This window comes from Oryctolagus cuniculus, chromosome 17 (genome assembly GCF_051225735.1).
Source record: "Oryctolagus cuniculus isolate XC-2025 breed Fujian yellow rabbit chromosome 17, ASM5122573v1, whole genome shotgun sequence".
NCBI lineage: Eukaryota > Metazoa > Chordata > Mammalia > Lagomorpha > Leporidae > Oryctolagus > Oryctolagus cuniculus.
In genome coordinates, this window is record NC_142883.1 from 21,580,699 (window position 1) to 21,606,602 (window position 25,904).

At 45.7% G+C, this 25,904-nt stretch overlaps 1 protein-coding gene across 1 annotated transcript; it reads left to right on the forward strand.

Annotated features, from left to right (window-relative positions):
- The first annotated feature begins 1,714 nt into the window (after window positions 1–1,714).
- On the forward strand, window positions 1,715–11,272 carry KRT39 (keratin 39). Its single transcript, XM_002719367.5, has 8 exons — window positions 1,715–2,311; window positions 4,007–4,089; window positions 4,748–4,904; window positions 5,540–5,701; window positions 5,810–5,935; window positions 7,259–7,479; window positions 8,836–9,088; window positions 10,171–11,272. Exons 1-7 carry the CDS (start codon window positions 1,862–1,864, stop codon window positions 9,077–9,079), a joined length of 1,443 nt encoding a protein of 480 aa, XP_002719413.3. The 5' UTR covers window positions 1,715–1,861; the 3' UTR covers window positions 9,080–9,088; window positions 10,171–11,272.
- Window positions 11,273–25,904: the final 14,632 nt, after the last annotated feature.

Here is a 25,904-nt window from a genome sequence, read left to right on the forward strand (position 1 = left end):
CTCTCTCTCTCTCTCACTCTCTCTCTCTCTCTCCCTCTGCCTCTGCCTCTGCCTCTTTGTAACTCTACCTTTCAAATAAATAAGTAAATCTTAAAAAAAAAAAAAAGAATACTGTTGCTATAAGCATTCTTGTGTAAGTCATTCTGTATATATAAAATCTTATTCGTCTGGGGCACATACCTACTCACAAAACTTTCACAGAAGGGGGCTTCAAAAAGTTCATGGTAATGGAATTAGAGATAAATTTATTTTGCTGCAAAAAAATTTTAAATATATGTATAGTCTTTTTTCATTAAATTCACCTCCATGATCTTTTTGAAGACCCTTTGTGTGTATTTTTTAGAATTGTCCTTGCTATTCTTATTTCTCCCGTGAAACTTCAGAATTATCTAAGCTAGTTGGAAAAATCATATCCATTTTGGGGAGACCTCAATAAATTTATTGGGATGTAAGTTAGACTGACCCAGAGACAACTCAGTTTTACAAAGCTGAATATTGCATTTCTGTCCTAGAACATGATGTATATTTCCACTAATTCTAGTGTGCTGCTCTTCTGCATATTTTAACATGTCATTCCTGAAGATCTGGCACCTTTCTAACTCAATTTATTCCTGCATGTTTTATATGTGCTGATGCTACTGCAAATTATAGGCTTTTCCCCCTTACATTGTATAGTATGCAGAATAATGAGCCCCTGAATCTATGACTATGGTGAGCTCCACGGCAAAGCGGAAGTAAGGACACTAAGCTGCTGACCTTGAAACAGGAAAACTCTCCTGGATTATCTGGGTGGGCCCGACGTAATCATAAGAAACCTTAGCTTGGCAGAGAGGAGGTCAGGGTCTTTCCCAGTGATGTGATGTCAGAAAGGCTTGAGCTGCTCTTTGTGGCTTTGAAGATGGCAGAGAGCCATGAGCCAAGGATATGAACAGTCTCTGGAAGCTGGAAAAGGCGAGAAAATTACTCTGTGGACTTCCATTAAACATCAAGAACCAGTAACTTTCTTGAGAAAATGAGGAGTACACGCTCCTCAGAAAGAACACTCATACCTTTCAACAAATCACATTTAAACATCAAATATAAACCAACACGTGACAAAATTTTAGCTAATGTCATACCAAAAGCAAAAACTGAACACTAAACAAGTGACAAAATATGAGCCTTGAAAACCAAAAGGTAACCAGCCTCTTTCCCAAGAGATTTCTTGTTAACTATCAAACCCTGCCTGGAAGCTAATGCATGAATCTAGCAATTAAGAGCGTCTCATTTAAGACTAACATTTTCATCCATGCTCACAAGGTCCTAACAGTGAAAATGGGAAAATCAGTTGGGCAAGAAAAAATCAGACACTGATTTCTAAATCCACCGATAATTATTAGATGTTATCAGTTTCCCTTTCCTAGGAAAGAAAGGAAAAGGACAGACTCCTTCCTGGCCAAGCTGAAGCCCAGGTGGAGAGGTCAACAAGGACTTAATGAACTTAATGTGCTCACACCCGCTTACTAATGGCTGCTGTTAGGACGGTGACACAGTTCCTTTTGAAGACATCTGTGAAGCTCTGGATCCAATGAGAAGTAGTATTTGGGATGGGTAATGACTTAGTAACCTCCTTAAACGCGTATTTTTACGAGACAAGTAACTCTTCTCAGGCAAGTAAAAAGCAGACTAATGAGATGTTCCTACAGGATTTGATATAAACCTTAGAAAGGAAAACATCCCATCTGTTGTGACCCCCTGGGAGGAGAGGCTATATAAGCACTTCACAGAGGACCAACGCGACAGGTGTGGAATTTATACTCGGTGGAGGTTGCCTGGGCTGATGACCACAGACTCGGAGACAGACTGACGCTGGGCACACACTATGGATACCAAGAGCTGTGCAACAACTACCTCCTCTTCAACCTCATGCCAAAACTGCTCTAGGACTACAAATGTTATCAGTTCCAGCAACACCTGCCATCGTGGTGGTCTGAAGGCCAACAGCTGCCGCGTTCTGAGAACTGTCCAGGTCCTGGGTTGCCAGCCCACTCCTTGCTTTTGTCGCAGACCCATCTACCTAGTAAATAACTTCAGTGCCTGTCCTTCTCTGGATGACTGGGGCTGCTGTGGCGAAGGCATGAACAGCCATGAGAAAGAGACCATGCAAATCCTGAACGACCGCCTTGCTAACTACCTGGAAAAGGTGCGAGTGCTGGAACAAGAGAATGCCCAGCTGGAGGGTAAAATCCAGGAAGAGTGCAGCAGAGAGCTCCCTGTCTTGTGTCCTGATTACCTGTCCTACTACTCTACCATTGAGGAGCTCCAGCAGAAGGTAAGGTTTTCAGACACCTGTTATGCTCACCATACATAGAGTCTAGCTTTATTTTTTTAATTTTTACAATTTTTTATGAACAGACGAGCTGCTAATAGTAAATCTGAAACTCTTGCCTTAAGCAAGGGTACTAAAATTATTCTATCAGGAGTAGATAATTTCCTACACTGTCAAATATATGAAAGATCCTTTTGCACTGTCTTCAACACTAAGCAAATTCAGTGCATATTTGCTTTACTCTCTCTACGAAGTCCCTCTGAGCTTCGTCTTCAGAGACACTAGCACCTCGGGTGCTGGAGAGTGAGGGAACCCTAAGCAGACCTTCAGAGGGTCACAGAAGAGCCACAGCGGTGCAGTTAGAGTGCCACCCACAATGATTCGGGCACAGGCCCTTCTACACACCTTTAAATCCAAGACTCTACAAGACCTGAGAAGCACTGTGAATTGATGGTATCCAAGCAATGGCTATTTGCTAAACTGTAATATTTCTAGGTCCTTTTATGCTGAAATTTTTTTGAGAGGCAGAGAGAAATAGAAGGAAGGAAGGAAAAGAAGGGGGTGAGGGGGAGGGAGGGAGAGACAGAGAGAGAGAGAGAGAGAGATCTACCATCCACTGGTTCACCCTCTAAATGCCTGTAATGGCTCTTGGCTGTGGCCGAAGATGGGAACCAGGAAATCAATCTGGGTATCCCACATGGGGAGCAGGGACACAATGCCTTGAGCCATTCCCTGCTGCCTCCCAGGGTCTGACCTGGGAGCTGAAGTCAGGAGCCAGAGCCAAGATGCAAACCCAGGCGCTCCAGTGTGGTACGCAAGCATCTTAACTGCTAGGACAAATGCCTGCCTCCCCCCAATTTTTTTTAATAAGAAAGCCTCGCCATCTTGAGGCAGCATTCTGAGTTTTACAGTTTTTCCTTTTTTTCAGAGATACTCTCTACCATTATAAATAAAGAACTCAGAACCAAAACATTAATAGCCAATTGCTACCATTTCTTTAATAAAAATACTAAAACAGGGATCCGGAAAAAATGAATTTTGTTTTAACAAGTTCCTAAACAGTTTAGTTTTTCATCTACTTTACAACTCTCACCACTCTCTTCTCCTCTTGTGCTCATTTTACCAACTCTAAATTGTTTAATAGTTTGTTTCTATCAAACCCAAGTTTCCTATTCGGAATGATGTATTGCTGCTACATACCTGTATTTATCCAGTTTTATTTGTTCAACAAATATTCATAGAGAATCAACAACAATGTGCTGGACATTGTTCTAGGCTCTGAGAAAATACAAGTGAACTTCAAAAGGCTCATGGGAAAATGAAATAAAAAATACATTTATTTTGCTGCAAAAATATTTTGATAGTTTTCCCATAATGCGTATTTTCCATGAACTTTTTGAAGACCCCTCTTATTAGTGAAAAGAGATCCATTCAAGGGGATCACAGTATGCTATGCTAATTTAGGAAGGGTTTTGTATTTTAACAGAAGAAAAATATATACTAAGGTTTTTATTTAAATAATGTTTTGCTGATCATGTAGGACAACAAGACTTTCTAAGTCTTCCTGAGCATAGCTAAAAAGCTTTATGAAAACTCTAACTGGCCTCGCCCTGTTAACTGAACACACACCAGCCCTCGGTTCTTACAGAAGGAGATCCGGTGTTGGTCTTATTTGTGTGTACAATTTCTTAATTCTAGATCTTGTGCACCAAGGCTGAGAATTCCAGACTGGTCTCACAAATTGACAACACCAAGCTGGCTGCAGATGACTTGAGAGCCAAGTAAGCCTGCTCAGCACTGTCCCTGATACAGAACCTACCCTGAATCTGACCCTACACTCCCAACAAGATAATCCCCAGATGCACTGACCCTTTTGCCCCACACTTGTTGGCCCTACCCCAGAGAAGACCTTCAACTTCAATGATCAAGATTAGTAAACACTCACAGGTACACAGTACCTATGGTTTCTAACATATGAACCCATCCAATTACCTGCACAATAGCTCAGTAAAATAGGTAGGGATAATACATTTTCATCCCCTTTAAGGTGAGATAGCTGGTTTAATACGTTTACCTTACTTTCCCAAAGGCATACAGTCAGTATGACAGAGAACAAAAGCCCAGACCCAAGCTTTCAGAGCCCTAGTCTGCTGCTCTCCTCACACTGCAGTGCCTGTGAGGCAGGAGAGGGAGGATAAATTCCCTCATCTCAAAGAATAGCAATGTAGCATTGCTCTGGCAAATGAACTTCGGCACAACAGGCAAGGCAAGTCATGATGTTTATCAAATGTTTTCCCCTCTGAAGAGGATAAAAAACCTCAATAGAAATCCACTCACTGAAAGGCTAAAAAAAAAAAAAAAGGCAGGAGGACATTTTACTTGGCTTGAGTTGCATCATCTACTTTTTAGTATCTTTCTTTTCACACCTGGTTTTTAAAGGTATGAGGCTGAGGTGTCCCTGCGCCAGCCTGTGGAGGCCGATGCCAACAGCCTACGACAGATCCTGAATGCACTGACCCTGGCCAAGGCTGACCTGGAGGCGCGAGTCCAGTCTCTGAAGGAGGAGCTCCTCTGCCTCAAAAGCAACCATGAAGAGGTTAGAGAAAGACCGAGAGTCATCAGAGGCTCCACCTCTGACAACTGCATAAGTTCCCTTGAAGTTTACCTAAAAGGGGGGCACTACTGCTAGACACCATCCTGTTAACACTGACCACTAGCTTAACATATTTCAAATCCATTGGCTATAACACAACATCTGGGTAAGACAGACCTTCATGAATTCCCCTGTCTTTCCCATGAGAAGAAAGTAACCCCATTTTCCTATCCCCACAGGTCTTTCATCTCTTTGTAGGCATCCTTGCACGAACTTCTGTCAGCTCCCTTTGGTGCATGTCAATATTGGCACAATATTGGCATCATAGTGATTATGTTGTCTCATAAATTCCACATCTATGCTGCTTCTCCCATTGTTCATCCCTAGAAATGATCTAAATTCTTTGGAACTTTGATCTTGCTGGTCAACTCCTTTTAAAATTGCACATATTTGAACATACAGTCAGATATGAAATAGCCTGAAGTCATTTTATAGCATCTCAATAACACCTATAAATCAGGTGTTCCTTTATTGTAGGCTGTATTTAAGACACAATTAAGCTAAATTATTGCTGTTAAATTGAAACAAGAATGCAAGGGGGTCATCTATCCACTGAGTAAATTTTTTTCATTCCACAGGAAGTTAATTCCTTACAGAGCCAGCTTGGGGACAGACTCAACATTGAAGTGACCGCTGCCCCTTCTGTTGACCTAAACCAGGTTCTACAAGAAATGAGATGTCAGTATGAGTCCATCATGGAAACAAACCGTAAAGATGTGGAACAATGGTTCAATGCGCAGGTGGGGAGAGCAGAAAAATCAAAAACACTAGGCTGACGTTGCATTTCCAGAGACCCTTAACCCAAAGTCGTGTGTTCTTCCATAATGCCCATGGTCTTTGTGTTTCAGATGGAGGAGCTGAATCAAGAAGTGGTGACCAGCTCTCAACAGCAGCAATGCTGTCAGAAGGAGATCATAGAATTGAGACGCACCAGGAATGCTCTGGAAGTTGAACTGCAGGCCCAGCACCGAATGGTACCCAGCAAGCTGACCAAGCCTAGCACAGCAAGGATGGCAACAGCCCCTGACACCTGTGTGTGCAATGTTTCCCAAACTGTATCCCTCAGAACAGTTCTTCTGCTTGTTAAAGAATCTATGGACAGTATTTGTGGTCAAATAAGTCTGGGAGATACTGAATGGAACAAAGGTTAAGTAGGGTGCCTTCCTGAAAGCCTACAAAAAGCCAAAATCCACCAGGTCTCCAAGGACGGGCTGAGTGGTATTCAGCATTCCAGAACTTATTTGACTGTGAATCCCCCTTTTTTAGAGCATCTCATGGTAATGATCTGTGCGGAGTACATCTTGGGAAACACTAGGAGAGCTTTTAGTTCATAAGTTATCATATTAAGTTTACAAAGTAGTCTTATAAGGGAGGTGGCAGTTATTAAACCATTTGACAGCTGATGCTGTGAGATGAGCATATAGATGAGTCTCTGAGAGCTAAGGTGGGTTTTCCAAGCCAAATCCAAGACGAATTTCCTCTCATCTGTTTTGTAGATGGAGACACTGAAATCCTGAGGCTTTATGTAACTTGTCCAAAATAGCAAGAGAAATGACTCAGAGCCACAATTCAGATTACAAAGCCAGTATCCTATCTGCCTCTTTATATTCCCTCTCTGAAGTAGGAAATTACTTGCATGCTCTGGTAGGAAGGGTGCTAAGAACATTGCCTCAAGCTGGTTTAGTCATGTGTCAGAAACTCAATCTCTTGAACTTCAGTTTTCTGAAATTGGGATAATCATGCAAATAACAGGCTATTAGCACCTAAAATCCCACCTTAATCCATAGTCTTACAGAATGATAGAGTAGGAAGTAACTTCACCCATCAATTTCAATACTCGTATTTTACATCTAAAGGAACTGATCTAATGAGGGCAATGTGTATAGCTAAATGTCACTCACTTTGTTTTTAAAATCTGAAAACTCATGAATGAAGTGCTGTTGTGATACATTTTTAACCCCTAGATGTACAATAGCTTGAAATATTTTTTTGCCTCTCCTAAGTAGGAGAATGTGGTAGAAGATTATCAGTCGGTCAAGATTGAGGAAGAAAAATTAAAAAGAGGGGCCAAAAAAAAAAAAGAAAGAAAGAAAGAAAGAAAGCAAGCAGAGGAGATAAAGGAAAGCAAACTCTAGCATAATTGGTAATTTTGTTTTTTTAATTTATTTGGCTAGGAGGTAATATAAGGGCTTGGAGATCCGTAAGTACCATCACAAAACTATTGTTTAAAATAATTGAAGCAATGACCTGGGCTAAAGAAGTGACTATTACAACCCTACTCTCTTCCTCCGTGGTAGCGAGATTCCCAGGAATGCATGCTGACTGAGACGGAGGCCCGCTACGCAGCCCTGCTGGCCCAGATTCAGAGTCTGATCGACAACCTAGAGGTTCAGCTGGCAGAGATCCGGAGCGCCCTGGAAGGACAGAACCAAGAATACGAGATTCTACTGGATGTCAAGTCCCGGCTGGAGGGCGAGATTGCCACATACCGCAGCCTTCTGGAGAGCTCAGACTGCGAGTACGTAAATTAAAGCAACTTGCATGAGAAAGATGCTCCAAGGCACACATGTGTGTCCTGCCATGGGCAGCAGGGGACAAGCACTTAGATCTGGCCAGGAAAGGGGAGCTGCTTCCACACAGGCAACAGTGACCTTCAGACACTGACAACTGTGACCTAGTCCAAAGTCGAGGTGTTAGCTGAACTAAGTGGTTTTAAAGAGCCAATATATCAAGTGAATCCCTTACATGGTATTCAGCTTCTTAGAGTTTTAGATGTTATTAGAAGAAAAAAATGGTTTCCCCAAAGAGGGACATTCCCAGTGACTGTCACGAATTCCCCCAGCTCCACCCCCAGTGCAGCATCTAACCCATATGAGACCGAACAGGACAACCCTGCTGTCTCTGGAGAACAGTGTGCTGGGGCTGAAATCCCTAACTGTGCAGCCACTAGTCCTTGATGCCAAGAGCAGCACGTATACCTGTGTGTTTCAGTAACTTTTTTCTTTAGTGAAAGTTATTTTTCTCAGTGAATAGACATTAAACCCACCCGTAGGAACTCACCTGGAATATGAGCTGCTTGAAGTAACTCAACCCAACCTCAGACCAGACTTGGTTCCACTTGCAGAGGAGACCTACCTGCACTACCTGCCCCTCCCAAAAGATAATTGGTGAACTCTGTTCACAGCATCCCCTTAATTAGCATGTGCTTATCACACTAGCACAATGCTAAACAGCGCCATGACCTTAAAGAGCAATGATATACCCAAGTGCCTCGGGTCATCACAGAAAGTGTCCCGTGTCACCAAAAGTGTTCTCTGTTAACTGCTGCCTGCTGCAGTCCTCTAAGAACTCCGCGCTGACATTCAGAAGACACTCAAGCTTCCTGATGACACACTGAGGACACTGCTTACATGGGTTCCTCAATAAGGAACCATTTCCTTATCGATAAGAAAAATATTCCTTGATAAGAAAAACATCTCTTTAGTTTCCATTCCTTCAACCTGTTCTTTATGACTGTTGATCCCAAGAATGGAGTTCCCATTTTATCCATTCTGCAGATGAAAACCTGGCTTATCTGAAGGTACCCACCACTAGGTGACAGAGTCAGGTCCTGTCCCAGGCTTTCTCTGCTGGGATGGTATTCTTAGGGCATGGACTCCTGTGGAAGCTTACACACTCTTACACCTAGGATGCTGTTTTCAGTGGATCCTGTCTGATTCTTTTTATCACACTAAACACAGCACAGGTGAATGAATGAGCTTTTGGAAGCACTCCTTTTGAATGCCAAGGGTTGAAACATTAGCCACTGCCATTTTTCTCCATCATCACCACTGCCCTCCCTCAGTCACAGGTAAAATTCTGCTTGTCTCCACAGGCTTCCCTGGAACCCATGTGCCACCGAATGTGAATCTCCCATGCGTACTTCCTGTAAAGCCAGAGCCCCAGCCTACACCTCCTCGGTCCCCCAGGGGATCCGGAAGGCCTACAGTGCCTGTGCACCCCTGTCCCGGATCCTGGTTAAAATATGCACCATCACACAGGAGATCCAGGACGGGAAGATCATTTCCTCTCACGAGCACGTGCAGCCTTGCTACATCACCAGACTGGCCAGAGTCTAACGTCCCAAGGTGATAACAATGGCTTGCTTTCCTGAGACAGAGGCCAATGCATGCTCCTGCCAGAAAGGTTTAAGAACTCCCCAGTCCCTGCAGGTACTTAGTTTTTGCTACTACAGCTGGTCCCCTCCCAATTGCTAGACAGAGTATGCTTCATTCCGCTCCTTCCCTAAGCTGCCGCTCCCAACGTGATGATAGAGCACATTTCTCTGGACGGCTGTACCGCATTTAGCAAAGGGACGGGAAATGATGTATATGGCACCACTCCACGGGTGATCGACAGGCAGGTTTCTCCTTTGTTTACTCGGGCCCTGTTTACTTCTCGTCCTCCTTAGAGCCAGTCAGACTAGCTCTAGGCTGCTTTTGGCCATTGGTACATGAAGGTGAAAAGCTACAACCTTCTCTTCTGAACTCCCTCTTTAGATATGGAAAGAAGCCTGTGTAGGAACAACACAAAGAGAGAATGAAATCTTTAATATTTTGTTACTTTGAGCAGATGGGCACAAGTTTGAACCTAATCCACACTATTGGCTCAACTGCTCTTTAACTATCCTAAAATACTTTACCTTCCCAAACCTGTTTTTAAAGCTGTCCACATCATTCAGAACTGTACAAGCCATTAGACTCTCTATTTTTTTAAGAAACAGGGCTAGGGGCCAGTATTGTGGCTCAACAGGTTAAGATACCACTTACGATGCCTGCAGCCCATATGGGCACCACTTCAAGTCCCAGCTGGCCCACTTCCAATCCAGTTCCCTGCTAATGTGTCTGGGAAAGCAGCAGAAGATGGTCCAAGTATTTAGAACCTTGCCATCCACATAAGAGACCCAGATGGAGTTCTAGACTACTGGCTTCAGCCTGGCCCAGCCCCAGCTATTACAGTCAATTGGAAAGTGAACCAGCAGATGGAAGATCTATCAATTTCTGTCTCCCCCTCTATCCCCTACTCTTTGAAACTCTGCCTTTCAATAAATAAATAAATCTTTAAAGCAAAAAGAATTAGTAATAGCTGTGGGCAGCACACCTAGAGCATTCTGAAGAAACAGCATGAGTCCTTGGACTAAATGTTTGCTATTTCTCTTCCTGTTCTTTAGTGAATGGAGTTTGGTCTGACTGTTTGACAAGGGACCTGTAGCTGGGACTCTGAGGACATAACCCCTGCCTGCATCCTCCCCATGATGGCGACAATGGAAAACAGCTTCAGTCCATGCTTCATTCTGTCCATGAGACACACACGTACTCAGTATCCAGAAGCTTTCCAGCAAAGCAAGAAGGAATCATTTCTGCTCACCAGTTCGAGGCAGTTCCAAAGTGAAAAGGCATCATTATGTCCAACCAGCCATAACTTCTTACAGGGCTGTCACAGAGTACGTCATTCCCTGAAAATTATTAGACATTTCTAGAATCTTTAATGAACAATTCCAAATCAACCCCATAATGCTGGGGGTCAGCACTGTGGCACGGTAGGTTAAGCCTCCACCTGCATTGCCAGCATCCCATAAGGGTGTCCGTTCTAGTCCCAGCTGCTCCTCTTCCAGTCCAGCTCTCTGCTGTGGCCTGGGAAAGCAGTGGAAGATGCCCCATGTGTTTGGGCCCCTGCACCCATATGGGAGACCCAGAAGAGGATCCTAGCTCCTATCTCCAGATTGGCCCAGTTCTGGCCATTGCAGCCATTTTGGGAATGAACCAGCAGGTGGAAGATCTTTCTCTCCATCTGTCCCTCTCTCTCTCTGTATGTAACTGTACCTCTCAAATAAATAAAATCTTAAAAAAAAAAAAAACACCACAATATGGAAACGAAAGACCTCAGGTCCTAAACCTGCCACATTCTCATTGTGACCTGGGGCACAACCTTGAACCTTCATTAAACTTCATTTCTTTGTTTGTTCAATGAGGATCGTGCCTACTTCAAGGGGTTTTAAGATAAATGAAATTGCTTATGACATCCTATTGTGTATACTGAAAAGTCTTACAGAAATGTAATTCTATACTTGTATAAGCTTTGCTTTTAGCAACAGCCCTAGACCTAATTTTGTCATTATTATCTCATTTAAAATTTTTTCACCATGAAATGTAGCTATCTAGTTATGATCTGAGGGTTTTAATAATGTTTAGCTTTTGGTGTAAAAAAAAGGAACAAGAGATCTCCCATGATCAAGCTCACAATTCTCCTCAATAAAACAGTTTTGAACTCTCAAGGCTATGTGTCAGGTTTCAGTTGATGCCAGAGCCCACATCAAAGACACACACGTTGTTTAACCCACAGCCTAGCAATTTTCTTCCTCCAGACAGGGAGTGACTTATGGTAAGCAAGTGGGATGCAGAACTCCTAGAATGTTCTATCAATAATTTGCCTCTCATCTGAATGGGCACGGCAACTCTGGTCAGCCTTTAACTGCATAATAGCTGCATTGCAGGTTGGAAATGTGGAAGGAGCGTGGAACTTGGATTCAGAAACCTTGAGATGGAATCTGAATCCAGCCTGGGTGTGTGACCTGAAGCAAAATAGGCATAACACCACAGAGGCCTCTCGACTGCCACTGGAAAGATTAAATGCAATAGCAAAGGTGGAAAAGTCTCGTACACTATAAGGTGCTACGCAGAAGAGAATGCTTCTTCCCTAAACTGAAAACCACTCATTCCCACCCACACCTTCTTCCTTTCTGGCTGGCTCAGTGGTGGGCCCACACAGACCCTGATATGGAACCACCAGTGCTAAGTGGGAAACCCGCTGGTGAGAGATGCTCAGTCCACTCTGAGCTTCGGACTCCAGAAGCTCACTGGCCTCAGGCCAGTCTTGAGCAGAGGCAGCAATGCCATCTCAGTTTACCCCAGAAACAGGATGCCTTCTCCCAGTTGAGTAAAGTACCCCCCAGGCCTTCTGTGGTGAAAAATGAGTTATTAGGAATGGCACGGTCAAGAGGGGATTTGGCCATTCAAGGATTATCAATTTTCTCGCATATTTTCTTTGTAAAAAGAGAACCTAAAACCATCTTCTGGGCCTTGGATACATATGATGAAACCTTTGAAAGTCAATAAAAGTCTGGAGTTTTACTAGGAAGTTAAAGTATCCTGTACAGCCACAGGGGGGAGTTAAAGGGGTTTTTGTTGTTGTTGTTGTTGTGTTTTGTTTCATTTTAAACATAGCTGAGCACAGGTCAACAGCCACTATAGAAATGGGGCTCAAAGGAAGGGAAAATTCAATACAAGCATAATTTTAGTGCAGCTTCAAAGACATCCATGAACCAGACGCACACATAGTTTCTGGAGCTGAGATCAAATCCCACCTCTCTTTTCACTTTGCAGGCCCACAGGGAGATGTTTTAGATAGATTTCCAGCGCCCGCGCCCCCCCCCCACCCCCCGATTTCTTTTTCTTTCTCCACTTACGACCTCAGTGGTTTACACTCTTCCACACACAGCGGCAGCCATGCTTCCCTCCGCCCTTTGCTTCTCAGCCCTTAGCTGCCTCCCACCGCCTCCATCTGTACATCCCCATCAGCAGCTGCTGCTCAGGGCAGGTTGCCGGGAGGGTTTGGTGAGTGGCGACCCCTCCGCAGTTTCTCTGGTGTGACCCAGAAGCTACCAGCTTACAAAATTCAGACTCCCGCATGAGCATCTCCAGGTAAGGATCTGTGACAATTTTAGCCAAAGTTCCAGCTGACGTGTGTGTCTGTGTGTGCGTGCGTGCACTGAGTTCAGAGCCACTGCTTTGTAACTGACAAGCACTTTTTGGTTCTAAGATCTGAACTCTGTGATGGCTTTTTAAGCTTTTCTTCTAGACTCTGACAGTGGCTTGACAGATCACCACGCTTACAGAGGATGCCTCCTCTCCGTGTACACCTCCATCTGTTTATAAAAATTGAGCCAGTCAGGCCAGCGCCGCAGCTCACTAGGCTAATCCTCCGCCTTGCGGCGCCGGCACACCAGGTTCTAGTCCCGGTCGGGGCGCCGGATTCTGTCCTGGTTGCCTCTCTTCCAGGCCAGCTCTCTGCTGTGGCCCGGGAAGGCAGTGGAGGATGGCCCAAGTGCTTGGGCCCTGCACCCCATGGGAGACCAGGAGGAAGCACCTGGCTCCTGGCTTTGGATCAGCGCGATGCGCTGGCCGCAGCGTGCCGGCCGCGGCGGCCATTAGAGGGTGAACCAAGAGCAAAGGAAGACCTTTTTTCTCTCTGTCTCTCTCTCCCACTGTCTACTCTGCCTGTCAAAAAAAAAAAAAAAAAAAATTGAGCCAGTCAACAATAATCAACTTAGTGTTAGTAATTCGTTCAGCCCTCACAATGACACCATGGAGCAAAAGAGCAGGAAACAGCTAGACAAAGAAGTTAAGTGATTCACTCAACCCCACACAACAAGGACAGTGAATTTCAAGTACTCTGATTTCCTTAGGGAGGACAAAATAGGACCTGACACATCATAGGATCAGTCTCCAAGAATGGAAATAAACCACAAGAGTGACAGGTAGTTTTTCAACTCTTCAAAGCACCCTTCTCCAGTTGCTTCTCACCACTCCTAGAGGGAAACCATCCCAGGAGGCCTTGCACCATTAGCACTGATGACTTCCTTCATCTGGAAAGGCACAGTATAGAGCAGTCTTAGAACTAGAAAAGTGACACATTTTCACATCAGAGATAGAGCAGCTGGGGCCCAGAGGGAAAGGGCCATGAGCCCTGCTCCATGAGACAGCCCAGCCATTTCTTCGGCTTCCCATTCCCTACCACTTGTGCAGTGGCCAGCAGTGGAGTGTGGTCTAATGGGGACAATATTGGACCACAAGACAGTGGTCATGGGTTCCAGTTCTTAGCACCACTACTCGGCTTCTCTGTCTTGGACTCTGATCACCCACAATGAAACATTCTGATCAAACATCTTTAGTCTCTCTTATTAAGTTCTGACTTAATTATTATGTCCTGACTTCTCATTCTGCAGCTAAAAGAAAATTCCAGAAATAATGTCCTCCAGCACTGTGTCTTTCAATGGCAATGAGATGATACTGGTGATATCTTTATGTTCCTTAGGAGCCAACTACTATATGTTATTATTATGAATTCATAACCTTCATTTATCATGATGAAGAAAATATCTCACCATACATAGCAATGAATGGCACTGCATTAAGCAGGTTAATCTGAAACCTGTCCGTTTTGATTTAAAATCAAAGTTTTGATAATAAAAGGTGTGTGAGAGCAAACACCTCCTCTAAATGACAGGGATAGAGAACGAGATCAAAATTCAGGAGAAAAGGGAAGGGCGCGTGCGCACACACACACACGCACACACGTGTTGGGGAGAATTTCTAGGCTGAGGCACCCAGCATCCTAGGCACGGGGCCGTGGTTGGCCTCAGTGCAAGCAAAGCCCAGAAGCACACGCGGCTTCAACATGCCAGCACATGCCTTTCACAGGAAATGGAGGCCCTGGCTATTTGGCTGGGATCATCTGGCCAAGGTGCTCATGCATGACTCACAAGCTTCGTGGGAACAGCCCACGCACGCAGTTCAAACAGGAACAGCCCTATTTGGCCGCACTGAAAAGGTTTATTCTAGTTGGAATTACATTTTTCGGTGATCATAACTGGAGGATTTTCTTAGGTGACACATTTAAGCTATAAGTCACCACTCACATGCACATCAGATTTCATATTCCAATGTTTCTGAACATCACACACAAAAAAGCTCCCACAGTAGCAAAATTTCCGAATGCCCTCTCATTCTCACCCTCTGTCCTCTTGACTAGAACAACATAATAATCAAGAGGACCATACAGGTAGCACCTGGAGAAAACATCTCAGGCAATAGGTTCTCTTACTAATGTCTAGAAGAAAGTAGGTTTCAGGCTCCCTTATCTGTGTTTCTCAAAAAATAAATAAATAAATAAATAAATAAATAAATAAATAAAAAGAGCCTTCTTCTAAGCCAGGAACAAAAATTTCTGATACCACAGCTCCTTATGGGGAGGCACATGGGGGCCAGCAGGTGCCCGAGAGTCATCCCAGAGAAGGCCATACCCACCCACTTGGAGTCTGTGACCCCCGGGGAGGCCCCTGTACTAACCCAGAAGACCTAGAGAGAGCCCAGACCCAGTTCTGAACTGTCACCCTCTAGCTCCATCCAGAGTCCTCTTCAATGGTCTGTTTGCTTTCCCAGAGAGACTTCTCTCTACAGCCACAGAGGCAATGTCGGCAGGTTGGCGGGATGGAGGTGGGGGCAGGGGTGTCTCCTGAGCAGTGAAGGAGGCAGACATAGTTATTTTTTCCCATGGATCAGTGAAAAATGAGCCAAAAACACTTATCTCACACTGATAAGTGCTTGTTGCCCAGACAAGACCTTACGACTCTTCCATATGGAGGGGGATAGGGAGTCCTCTACAACCATCTACACAGGGTAAGAGAAATTCAGCCCAAGATGGGGCTTCTCTCTAGTTCAGAACAAGTGGCCCCTCTTTAGGCATTAGAAAAAGCTAGAAAAGAACACTGGCCTTCTCTGGTCAAGAAACAGAATTACGTACTGATTCACAACCAGATATAGACCAGCAGGGTCTGAGTCCCAGCCCCGCTACCTGCTGAGGGATCTTGGCAAAGTTACTTAATCTCTCTATCTCGTTCCACATCTGTAAAACGGGGCTATTAATAGCATCTACTTCATAGGTTGAAATGATGATGTCAATTAGTGCATGCCAAGCTCTAAAAGCATGCCTGGCACCCAGGAATGCTGTTTGTAAGATTTCATTACGCTGCTTTGGGAAGCTTACATTCAATTGGCAAAACAATCATACTAGAGCAAATGAATTAATTTGAGCTAACTGACAGTAACAGTCATGCTGGTAACTAATAAAAGCACAAGACTGAGGATGGAACTTTTCTTTTTAATAGAAAGCTGAGTCATACAATGGCGCAAGGTAAAAACCACCTGCAGGCCCAACCCTTCTATTTTCCAGAATGCTGTGGAACTCAGTTGGAAAGGATGTTCCACATCAATCTTCATGGTCTTTGGCAGCCAATAGGAAGAAGCTGGCCAATGAGAAGCAATGGCTGCCAGACAGCCACTTTCCAAGGGGTAAGTTGTAGCTTCATTGCAGGTTGCTAAAGCCACAGTGGACCTTCTGATTTCCATCTATCCCAAGATGGACAGGACACAAGGTGATAGGATGGAATATTCAAACTCCACCTCAGCTCAGGATCCCTTTTAAGAGAGGCCAAAAATGGTTGAGGGTATGGGTGGTGACCAGAAGCGAAAGCAAATACATTAGGTTTAGACAGAAGATGCTCTGTGAATTCAGGGAACACACTGGAAGAAGGAGGGGGAAAAGCACAAAACAGGTATGTGCTTGCGGCCCCAGAGTGAAGAGCCAAGAGGGTGTGTGGAGCTCACCCACGCAGAACAGAAGGCCCAGTGGGCGTAGACTGCCGGCCGAGGCCCAGCGTCCCAGTTAGGGGCCTGGCTCAGTGGAAGGGCATTTGATGGAGGTGTCCCAGGTATGGCGGCTTCTCTTCATGCCAATGATCTGAGCCTGTGTTGTACACAGCAATCAGTGATGAAGAGAGCCGTGGCCTGGGAGCTCTGTCAGGAAGGAAGGGCCGTGGAGGAGTTCCAGAGCCACAGACAGGCTGAGGCGAGGGGCAACAAAAGCTTGAGTTCTACATGAAGGCCACACGTTCAAGCCTGTCCCAGCCACACGTCCCAGGCCTCCGAAACAGCCTGGAGTCTATGTGATTTTACCCTTTTCAATAAAAACTACTTGGGAAATGTTCAATTAAATGTGACAAATCCCAAAAATTTTGCAAGGTATATCAGATAAATCAAAATCAAAACTTTCAAATAATAAAAATCGTCTATAAATTGGCTAATTGAGGGTTTTTGAACTACAGTCACTATACACATCTCTGCTGTTATACTTAAAGATGCCTATTAAATATGTGTATTGAGAATTTTTTTATTACTGACATGGAAAATATTACATCTACCTTAATTTAATCTTTAGCAAAGTCAGCCACTAGAGTCCCTATTCTGTGCAAAACACACACACACACACACTCATGCACACAACTCGGCCACACACTCACACGTGAAGCGATTTCCTACTGTTGCTGTAACAAACTACCATCAGCATGGTGGCTGAAAACAACACAAAGGTGCCACCCACAGTTGCTGCTTCAGAAGCCTGCTGCAGGGCCGAAGTCCCAGGTGGCCGGGGCTCTGCTCCTTCCATGCCCTTGCCTTGGCCAGCTTCCAGGGGCTGCCCACGCTCCTCAGCTTGTGCTCCCCGTCCACCTTCAAAGTCAGCGATCTCATCTCTCGGCCTCCATCCCATCTCCTTCTCCAACACCAACTACTCTCCCACCTCCCTCTCTACTTTTGAAGACACTTGCGGGTACACTGGGCCTACCTGACTAATTCAGCATCATCTCCCCCATTTTGAGGCCTTCTGAGCAACTTTAATTCTATCCGCAACTTTCATTCCCCTTCACGGGTGACGTAGCCGTTCGCAAGTTGCAGGCATTAGGGCTTGGACATCTTTAGAGGGCCATTATCCTGCCTACTAACAATGAACCAAAGGAGAGCAAAGCCAGAGCCAGAGACAGAGACAGACAATGTATCATCTCTGTAAAATACCAGGACATAGACTGGAGACTGAGTCCACAGCAATGGAGTCACAATTGTCTAATCCACAGACCACTCAAGTTCCCAGGCCGGACCTCAAGCCTTAGGGCCACAGCTGCTGCACGGACAGTGTAGGTTGCAGGCTGTCCCTTAGCTAACGGCTTGAAGACCCAAACATGCTGCACACCCTTCTGGGGGTCCTCTTTCTACAGCAGCAGGAACAACAGTCAGCCTTAACTGAGTGCTTGCAGTGCCCCGCAGAATTAAGTGTCCTCTGCACAAATGTCACACCTTCCCAGAGTCACCCTGTGCACAGCCAAGACTCAAGCCCAGGCTGGGGAGCTCTAGACCCTGAAGCCTTGGCCATCATGCAAAGCTGCCTCTTCCTTTGCTTTTTTCTTTTTGACCAATGCATATTTTGTGAGAATGCATCCCTTAACTGACTTGTTAGGACGCAGCTCAGTGTGCAAAGCAGGACAACTCACTGGAATGGTTCCGCTCCTCCAGCCACTTTCACCCTCTCCCCAGCCTCTCCTGTAATTCTGGGAGGAGAAAAGAGAGAACAAATGGAGACAGGAAGAAAAAGCCATATCCATGATAGAACAGGCAAGACAGACAGGGGGAAGGGAAAGAATGGGAATGAGGTCCAGCCAAAGGCATGCGAGGATGGCTCGTACCTGCTGGCGGGAAACAAGGCCAAGTCAGACTTCTCCCAGAGAAGTCTGAGCCCAGCTCTCTGTGCCCTGCTTGGCCTTACGCCCCAACCACTACAGCATAATGTGACACACGGAATGTTCTGGTAACTGCCACAGAGGGAAATAGTGCCCAACAGATAACAAAACAAGAATAAAATATACCAAAAACAAATGCATTGTATACTGCATTTAGAATGTGACTTTCACAGAAAAGTGAGAATTTCAAAGACACCAGAGATACTAAACAAAGTCTATAACTTTAGAGCACATTACCGAATATATATTTTCTTCCCAGAAAATGGCATCCAAAGCCAGAACACAGAGAAATATAAGCCTGACTCAAATGAAGCATTCCCACACACACACACACACACAAATGCATTTTAACTGCAGTCCCACTGTGTACTTCAGTGTATAAAGCTCAGATGACCCACTTCGGCTCTCCCTCTCAGGGGTCAGGCTTGACTTTGGTCACAGCTGTGAAAGCTGAGGACTGCGAGGCTGGGGAGCAGAAGGCAGAGGCAGGATTTGCACTTCAGCCTGGTAACCACAGCGACCAGTGTAAATGCAGACTGACCTTGATGGGGAGTGTGTCTACAAAACGTAAACTCCTGCCGTCAGGGCTTCTCTCTGAACTCACCTGGAGACAGAGTACGCCTTTCAGGCCAGAGTTTCTTCATCCAACCCTCGTGACTTCCAACAACTTCCTAGGCCTCCTCCTTGTCCAGACCCGTGGGCTCTCTCCCTGTGGGAAAGACTGGGGGTGTTCACAGCCATCATCACCCTCTGACCTCATTCTCACACAGCAGTCTACAGACTGCAACTCATGCATGCAACTGCAGAGCTCGTCATGTGGACTCCTTGCAGATTACACGGATTATGCGTGTTTGCTGCCTGCAGTTTATATGGCTCAAGGGTATGCACTGCATACAGATGTACATTACATGCCTTTTGTACATGTATCACATACCTCATGCATGTATATTACATACAAATTACAAAGTTCACCTATGTACATTAACCCACAACAACTGTAAATTATGGCGAAAACTATTGATGGTCTCATTTTTGTGATAAGAATATTGGGATCAGAGAGGCTAAGACTGGCAGGTGGATTAACAGCCGAGCAGGACCTTAACCCCCAGGTCTCCATTCCTTCCACCAGCTTGAACTGCGACAGACACAGAAAAGGTCATCGCCAAGATGACTTTTACAAAGAGGAAAAAAAAATTTCAAACTAAGAGAACAGAGCTCTGTAAAGCAAGCACTCCTAACCAAAAGAAAGGAGAGAAGAAACTGAAAGTCGAGCGGTGCTTAGCAAATTAGAAGCAGTAAAATCAGTAAGGAGAACGGCGTTCTCAGATACAGAGGAGGACAGTGAGCAGGAAAGGTGCAAAGATGCTGGACACAGCGACGCCAGCGGAGTCGGCCTGCGGCTACACGGGGGCCAGGCTCCACGGCTCCCTGGCCGCTGACTCACAGCACAAACTTAGGCAAGCCTTTCTCCTCTCAGTGCTTCAATTCCTTTCATCTATTTAAAAAGAAAAAAAAAGAGTCCATGGTAGTGGTTACCTGTCCATAAAACAAGTTGAGAGCCTTGAACAAAGGATACCTTAACAAAACGTGATTACTTCATGCCCAAATCCCAGTTAGGATAGGCACCAAAATATACAACTGAAGACAACATCATAAACTGTATTTTGTTATATAATCCCATCAGGTAGAAGACCACAGCATAACACATCATGAATGCCATAAAAAACCAATAATAAATTGAACCTTATTGTGACATCTTCTTCTCAGTGACAGGAAAGTAGTTGATGTGCTACTAATGTGATATTCCTACATATTTCACCAGATCATTTTCTGAAAAAAAAAAAAATAATAATGGGGCGGGCATTGTGGTGCAGCAGGGCAGGCTGCTGCATGGGACACCACATCCTGTATCAGAGTGCCAGTTAGAATCCCAGCTGCTCCGTTTCCAAACCAGCTTCCTGCTGACGTGCCTGAGGCAGCAGACGATGGCTCAGTAACTGGGAAACCTGGATGGAGTTCCTGGCTCCTGGTTTTGGCCTAGCCCAGACCTAGTTATCAGAGGCATCTAGGGAGTAAACCAGCAGATAGAAGATCTCTTTCTCTGCCTCTTCCTTTTTTCTGGACAGGTGCAGTACCCTCTTGGTGGTCCCCATTTATTCTTGCTCTCATTCATCCCACCCAAGCCACCCAAGTTATCTTTTGGGCTGCAGACATGACCATGGTGTGGCGCTCTCCTGCTTGAAACCCTCCTGTGGTTTCCCACGGCTATGCTGAAGATCAGAGTGCTTAGCAGAGTGAGACAGCCCAGGACGACCCGACATCTATGCACCTCCCCACAGTTTTGCCTCATCCTGCTTTCTTCCCTGCCCTATCGACTTCACTTGCTCAGAGAAGGTTGTTAACTAGTATTTGCTGAATGAAGGAGGTCTGATTTTTGAATAAGAAGCAATACGGTGGTGAACTGGACAAACACACGGTAGCATTTCAGGTAACAACAGCTGTCAAATGGGGAAGAACCCTGGGAGGCCCTGCACCCGCCTCCTCCCCACCACATACACACCTCAACAGCCCGACTGTAACATGAACCACGCAGGGCTAAAGGGAAAGCCGGCAAGGACCAGACTTGAGCTGCTTGCACGAGCTGACGACTCAGCAAATGATGCTGCAGTAATTCTCAGAGTCTCTGTACGTGGCAACAGAGAAAGGCAACCCAGGGAGCCGTTCATTGGACCCCAAGGACGATGGGAAGGAAACAAACCAAGGGCGAACTCATTTCAGTCCTGCAATAGCACTCCCACCCAGCCATGGGGACCTGTTTTCCTTCTCCCATCTCCATTAACTAAACCACCCCGGCTGTCTTGGTGGCATGCCAGAGGTGGAGACTTGGACTTGGAGATTTGGAGAGCTTTCTAAAGCCCGGCTTAAGTCACAGTGTCTTGGCACTCCTCTTACAGAAGCAACCTAGCTGAAACACAGCTCGCCTTCTCAGGAGGGTCTGGGGTCAGCAGGTAAAGGAAGCTGGAAGGAGGGAGGAGGCGGAGGGCCACCTGTCTTGAAGGTGAAAGTGATAAATGAGGTTCAGCTCTCGGTATTGTGGGATAGGCCAACGCATTCTCCCTGGGCTCACACCGAGGTGCTGAATAACAATCATGGGGGCCAGTGCCATGGCAAAGCAGGTGAGGCCACAGCCTGCAGTGCCGGTATCCCACCACTCCACTTCCCATCCAGCTCTCTGCTACAACCTGGGAAAGCAGTAGAAGATGACCCAAGTGCTTGGGCCCCTGCACCCACATGGAAGGAAGCTCCTGGAGGAAGCTCCTGGCTCTGGATCAGCACAGATCCGGCCACTGCAGCCAACTGGGGAGTAAACCAGCAGATAGAAGACCTGTCTGTCTCTGCCTCTCTGTAAACTCTGCCTTTCTAATTACTAAATAAATAAATCTTTAAAAAATTAATAACAACTATGTCACTCAAATGAAGGTGACTTCATTGCAACCAAGGCGGCAAGATCTCCACAGCAGGAGGAAGACGATGATGCTAAATGGCCGTGTCTCCTGGAGAGCTGGCGATTCTGAAGTCTAAGTAGAAACAGGCAGAGACTGGTAGCCGTTCCTCAGCACCGCAGGGCAGATCTGCACACAACACGCTGGGCCATCCGGCAGTACACTGAATTAGTGCACACACACACGCACGCGCACGCACACACACAACACACACACACACACCACCGCCTGGATCCAGAAACTGAAGGGTCCTCAGAGGCAGGAATTGTGTCTCATCAGCTCTCTATTCCCAGAGCCAGAGCAGACTTCTGATACAATCAATAATGGAACAAACTAAATGAGATTTTAATTAAAAGTATTTGTGGCTATGGACTTTATCCAAAAATGGAATTAGACTCTAACTGTGTAGTTTGAGGGTAGGAGAGAGCAATGGAAACATTTTAACCACAGCTGGGCACATGTAAATGAACAAGTATGTAGTCAGCAACTCAGAACTGCAAAAATGTTAGTGAACCTAAAACATTATCTCCAGGCTTTAGAAAAACAAGATGGGGGAATAGGGTGGAGGGGAGGCGAGATCAGCAGCACAATGGCAGCGGAAGCCCTGGACCTGCTCTTAACTCGCCAACGACCCAAGCAAGGGGAACTGCACCTTTTGATTACTGTGTCTTTGCCTATAAAATGGAGGGTCTGAAACAGATGACCAACACGGCTCATGTCAGAGTCCAACCCTATACTCCTATAAAACAGGAAAATAAACAATTGGCAACCAGAGGCCAGCAGAGGGAAGGAACCTGTGAGAGTTTACATTATAGCATCCTAACTTCTTCGATTTATATTCTCCTCTGAAAAGACAATGAAAAGCAAGCATATGAACATACAAGGAAAAAACCACCTGCATTCAATTTTAAAGATTTTACCAACGGGCCGGTGCCGTGGCTCACTTGGCTAATCCTCCACCTGCGGCGCCAACACTCTGGGTTCTAGTCCCAGTTGCTCCTCTTCCAGTCCAGCTCTCTGCTGTGGCCCGGGAAGGCAGTGGAGGATGGCCCAAGTGCTTGGGCCCTGCACCCTCATGGGAGACCAGCAGGAAGCACCTGACTCCTGGCTTTGGATCAGCATAGCTCTGGTCATACCAGCCATTTGGGGGGTGAACCAGCAGAAGGAAGACCTTTCTCTCTGTCTCTCTCTCTCACCATCTAACTCTACCTGTCAAATAAGTAAAAAGGATTTTTACCAACTTCTTGAAGCCTATATTTTGAATTCTAAATTAAAACCTCAGCTTAAATTAAAGCACTGTGTTGATTTTTTTTTCAATTGGGAAAACTGGAGTCATTTGGGGGATAAAGCAGTGAATGGAACCCCGTCTCTTTTCCGTCTCCCTCTAAATCACTCTGCCTTTCAAACAGATAATAAATCTTAAAAAAAAAGTTTGTGTAAAGTGAAGCTAAAAGGTTAGTTTATTTTGGTGCAAAATAAAATCTATTCATGAGTAGCTTTTTCATAATACATTTTCTGTGAATTTTTTGCAGACCTATAATAAGCAAGGATTTCAAAATATTTGGAACCAAAATAAACTTGCAATTCCACTCTCATTTTTTGAAGTTCCTTTGTCAGTCCCTATATACAGATACTATTTGGAAACAGCATTCAGGGGCCAGTACTGTGGCATAGCAGGTTAAGCTTTTGCCTGTGGCATGGGCATCCCGTATGTGTGCCTGTTCTAGTCCCAGCTGCTCCTCTTCCAATCCAGCTACCTGCTAATGCACCTGGGAAAGCAGAAGATGGCCCAAGTGCTTGGGCCACTGCATCCATGTGGGAGAGCAGAGGAAGTCCCTGGCTCCTGGCTTCAGATCAGCACAGCTCTAGCCATTGCAGCCACCTTGGGAGTGAACCAGCAGATGGAAGACCTTTCTTCCATCTCTCCCTCTCTGTGTAACTCTGCCTCTCAAGTAAATAAATAAATCTTTGAAAGAGAGACAGAGAGAGAGAGAGAGAGGAATAGCATGCAGTTGACTGTCCTCTTCCTCCAATTCTGAACCACCACACTGAATACAGTTCGGACCTCCTATCTGTTGGCCCTCTGTCCTGGAGAACCAGAAATATGATAAAACAGCTTCTTTCCAAAGGGCCTGAGTAACAAACGGAGGCACTGGCAGTGTCCATGCGCTGCCTCTGTGTAGGCTATGTTTTGTTCCTATAGACATCTCATCTCTTTCTGGAACTTTCCAAATCACAGAACAAGGACATGGCAACTTTGCCTGAAGACGCACTACTCATCTGTTCTGAAATGCCGCGTGGAACACAGATGCACTCGGGGGTCACCTGGCCGTTGTGCCGCCACCGTAACAGGTGCCTGTAAAGCATTTCATGGTGGAATGCTTATCTTTAAGAGGCCCAGGCAGCCAGCCTCTGACCCCGATACACCTGCACGTGATTCCATTCATTTGCTCACTGTCCAACCTCTGCCGCAAAACACCCACTCTCTTTTCACGACAGCATCTCAGTCCGTCACAAAGATGGACCAAATGTGAAAACTGCAAATGTTTCAGCTTGGAAGTCCTGAAAAGAAAAACCATTTTGATTCTGAGCAATTTGAACTCTACTGAATTTTTTTTTAAATCATAAAAACCAAAAGGATGACTAAGCGGTGGACACCTAAGGAAAGGCAGTGGAAGCCTTTGCCCCTGGAGTTCTGTGGTTAAGACCTGAGCCCAGCAACCTGCCAGAGACCTAACTGGAAGTGGAAGCTGCAGCGTGTGACCCAGGGATGCTCTTTCCTGTCCTGTGGCTCCACAGACACTGGCGCTGATAGATCACTTTACAAACACCACATCACACCTCATCAATACGGACAACTCGGATGTATCTGTTGAAAAATGCTCCTCTATTTTAATGTCAAATTTTTAAAAATGTAATAAAAGCTTTAAAATCCTATAGAAAATACATAGCAAAGTGAATTCACTTTTGTTTCTTACTTGTGAATTAACATTTTTAAAAACCAAAGGCCAACATTGCGGTGCAATGCGTTCAGTTGCAGCCTGCCAGTGCTGGCATCCCATATGGGCATCAGTTTGAGTCCCAGCTGCTCCACTTCCAATCCAGCTCCTTGCTAATGCGCCTGGGAAAGCAGAGGAAGATGGCCCAAGCACTTGGGTCCCTGCCATCCACGTGAGAGACCTGGATGAAGCTCCTGGCTCCAGGTTTCCGCCTGGCCCGACCCCAGCCATTGCAGCCATCTGGGGAGAGAACCAGCAGATGGAAGAGCTCTCTCTCTCTCTGTCACTCTAACTTTCAAATAAATAAATAAATCTTTTTTAAAGTAACTTATTTCTAAGATAAAATAAGGTGCATGGGGTCATTTTCCTAAAATCATTCTGGCTATCCATGCGTCTCCCAAAATACACACAGCAGCGGCAGTGCAGGGGCTGGCGGAGGGCAGAGCCTGACTGCTCTGCAGAACATAAGGGTGGGCATACAGGGCCACAGGAAGTGAGTGGGGTCCAACTACAGCCGGCCCAGGAAATGACCACAGTCCAGCTCAAGCTCAAGGCAGGCAGCTCTCTGGTTCCCGCTGGGGGGCTGTGACTACCGAGGCCCCCAACCTGCTGGTGGTTCAGCGTGAGGCAACCAAGGAGTCATTGCCAGAGAGGTGGGGGACAGTGAGGCCAGCGCTGGGGTGGTCCAGATGTCCTCTTGGAGACGCTGCAGACAGACAGGGGTTGCAGAGTGTGCTGGTGCTAAGCAGGGCCAGTGGGGAGCAGTACAGCTTTGTGTGCAGGAAGTGGAAACCCATGCCCCTGGGCTGACCCAGCTGCCTGCCCCTGCCTGCCTGAGCAGAAACTTCTCATCATCTGAAATGACATTCACCAAATGTCACCAGGGGCTGTGCCTGTGTGATAGAATGTGGGAGGATTTTTTTTTTTTTTGACAGGTAGAACTTACAGACAGTGAGAGAGAGAGAAAGGTCTTCCTTCCATTGGTTCACTCTCCAAA